General features: G+C 45.2%; 1 protein-coding gene across 1 annotated transcript; it reads left to right on the forward strand.

Annotated features, from left to right (window-relative positions):
- The first annotated feature begins 97 nt into the window (after window positions 1-97).
- LOC118407832 (tyrosine decarboxylase 2-like) lies at window positions 98-2,610 on the forward strand. Its single transcript, XM_035808371.1, has 3 exons — window positions 98-405; window positions 1,243-1,349; window positions 1,904-2,610. Exons 1-3 carry the CDS (start codon window positions 206-208, stop codon window positions 2,200-2,202), a joined length of 606 nt encoding a protein of 201 aa, XP_035664264.1. The 5' UTR covers window positions 98-205; the 3' UTR covers window positions 2,203-2,610.

Raw genomic sequence — 2,610 nt, forward strand, 5'->3', positions numbered from 1 at the left:
TGGAAGGAAGGAAGGAAGGAAGGAAGGAAGGAAGGAAGGAAGGAAGGAAGGAAGGAAGGAAGGAAGGAAGGAAGGAAGGAAGGAAGGAAGGAAGGAAGGAAGGAAGGAAGGACTAATGTATCGTTAGAAAGCTCCGCTTTTGGGGCGTCGTTGAGAACATTGATACAGACGCACTGTACACAGTAAAACATCTCATGATATATAAATGACAATTGTATGTTCCACAGGGCTAAACCTGCCGTACGGCAGCGGAGTTGTGCTGGTAAGGGAAGGGTGGAAACTGCACCAGTCCAACACCGCGCACAAACAGGGGAGTTACCTGTACCACCCCGGTATACAGTCAGCAGGGGACGACACACAGGTGTCGCCGTGTGACCTGTCTTTCGAACTCTCCACCCATTTCCGGTGAGTTAGCAGAGCTGCAAGTCATGCTTTTCATAGTTAGTATGAGCAAGGAGCTTTTATCAAAGCTCCTTGGTATGAGCTGTATCTATTGTTGGAGAAATTCTTACCTTTGTTGTGTCAAGAAAGCCTGATAATACTAACTGAACCCGTTTCCGCTCACGAGCTGGGAAGGGAGTTCGGAGAGGTCACACACAAGTCTTTCCGTGTGACCTCTCTTTCGAACTCTCCACACATTTTCGTTGAGTGGGGAAAGCTGCAAGTCATGCTTAGTCATGATGAGTTGTATCTATTGTTGTACGATACTTGTAACTTACGCTGTGCTTTTGTTGTGTGACAATGAAGGTTGTTGTTACCATTCTTAGCCAGTTTCCGCTTAGCGAGTCCAGATGTATTTCTGCATTTCTGTGAAAGTTTACTATTCTAAACCCGTTTCCCCTTACCGAGTCCGGAGGAGTTTCCGTGTTTCTGGGAAAGTTTTCAGATTCTATAGCTAGACTTTAGACTCTAGACTAGACGCTGCTGGAATATTTTGTAATGAAATAATTCTTTTGTATTGTTAACATATGAAATCGTGGTACTGCTATAGGTAGATAGATAGAGAGAGACAGAGAGAAAGAGAGAGAGAGAGGGAGAAAGAAATAGGTGGGATAGTGACGCAAAGTGAGAGCCAAACTGTTGAACTACTTATTGCTGATAACAATTAAAAGACGTACGATCTACAAATACTAATCATACTGAAACATTATGTTGATAACATTATGCTGCGTCAGGTATGTGTAACATTGTGTCATAGAGATGTAACAGAATCCCCCACCGCCATGTTTTACAAATGTACAGAGGCCCGAGAATGTGGTTCCCGCTGAAACTGTTCGGGGTGGGAACTTTCCGCGCCATGCTGACAGAGAAACTTCAGCTGGCGAAATACTTCTACCACAGAGTACAGGGTGGGTGCTTATATCTCTTACCTTGCTGTACTGTTTAATTAACATGCACCAAAAGGGAAACATCATTCTTTTTGCTCCGTTTCTTCATCTTCTTCTTCCGTTACAAACAAATAAGGTCAATGACCTGGGCCACACGACTGTCGCCATGGTTACTGGTTAAGTACCCAGTGGTATCAGATTACATTATGTAGCAAGTGGCAGGAAAAAGCTGGAGGGCTGGTTCCTATTCTCCAAGCAGAGGTTGGGTCGCGAGGATTCACGGTAGTGGTTGGCTTGCTCCCCTACGAATCCCCGCGACTCAACCTCTGCTTGGAGAATAGCTGGTGGTCATATATTTGAATATGTTTGAGGAAAAATAAACAGAGCTTTTTAGGCTGTACCATGTGAAGGCTGATGTTGCTGGCACTCATCTTTCGGCTCTTTAACTTTCTAGTTATTTACATAGCCGGGTAGACAGTGACTACAGATTACTTTCGCCACATTCACTTCTGTTTACAAATCTTGTTGGTGTATGTGAGGTCATTAATTCGTTATGTTGTTTATTTGTTGTACAGAAATCCCCGGAGTCGAAGTCCTGCAGGAGCCAGAGCTCTCCGTGGTCGTCTTCAGGTACACGGGCGCCCCTGGCGGACTGGAGGAGAACAACAGGCTGAACAGACAGCTCCTACAGGAGATGATCCGTGATGGCGGCGTTTATCTGTCCTCCACAACTCTCAAGGGCACGTTCTACCTGCGGATCTGCGTGCTCGGCTTCCGGACGCACCTGGAACACCTGGATACCTGTCTGGACATCCTGCACAAGGCTCTCAGGAAGGTGAAAACTTCCCTGTCCGAGGCCAAGGAGTCTAGCTGAAGGGTTGTGGCTTGTAAGCGGCTATTGACAGGATCATCCTGTCAACAGTGCAAAATTCCCCATTATTGACAGGACCATCGAAGAAGTCTCTGAGAAAGTGTAAACTTCCCTGTCGTACACATATAAGAAATTTTTATTGTGCAGAAAAGGAAGTTCATTAACAGCATGATCCTGTGATTCCTGTCAATAGCGGGAAAATCCTGTTATTGTCAAGATGGTCCTGTCAATAGTGCCCACTGTATGCACTGATGACAGCTCAATATGTTATGACAGTGAAACAATATGTTATCGACAGGATGATATTGTCAGAAGTGGGAAAATATGCACTGTTGATAGGATGATCCTGTCAATAGGCTCGGGCCTGTGGGTTTTGTTTGAATATCCCAGCATTCCATTGGTACCTTTTTT

This window comes from Branchiostoma floridae, unplaced genomic scaffold (assembly GCF_000003815.2).
Source record: "Branchiostoma floridae strain S238N-H82 unplaced genomic scaffold, Bfl_VNyyK Sc7u5tJ_1489, whole genome shotgun sequence".
Classification (NCBI taxonomy): Eukaryota; Metazoa; Chordata; class Leptocardii; order Amphioxiformes; family Branchiostomatidae; genus Branchiostoma; species Branchiostoma floridae.

Coding starts and splice junctions, on each gene's coding strand:
- LOC118407832 (XM_035808371.1), top strand. CDS start 206: ATGACAATTGTATGTTCCACAGGGCTAAACCTGCCGTACGGCAGCGGA. Junction 406..1,242: donor GAACTCTCCACCCATTTCCG/GTGAGTTAGCAG, acceptor ACAAATGTACAG/AGGCCCGAGAATGTGGTTCC. Junction 1,350..1,903: donor CTTCTACCACAGAGTACAGG/GTGGGTGCTTAT, acceptor TTTGTTGTACAG/AAATCCCCGGAGTCGAAGTC.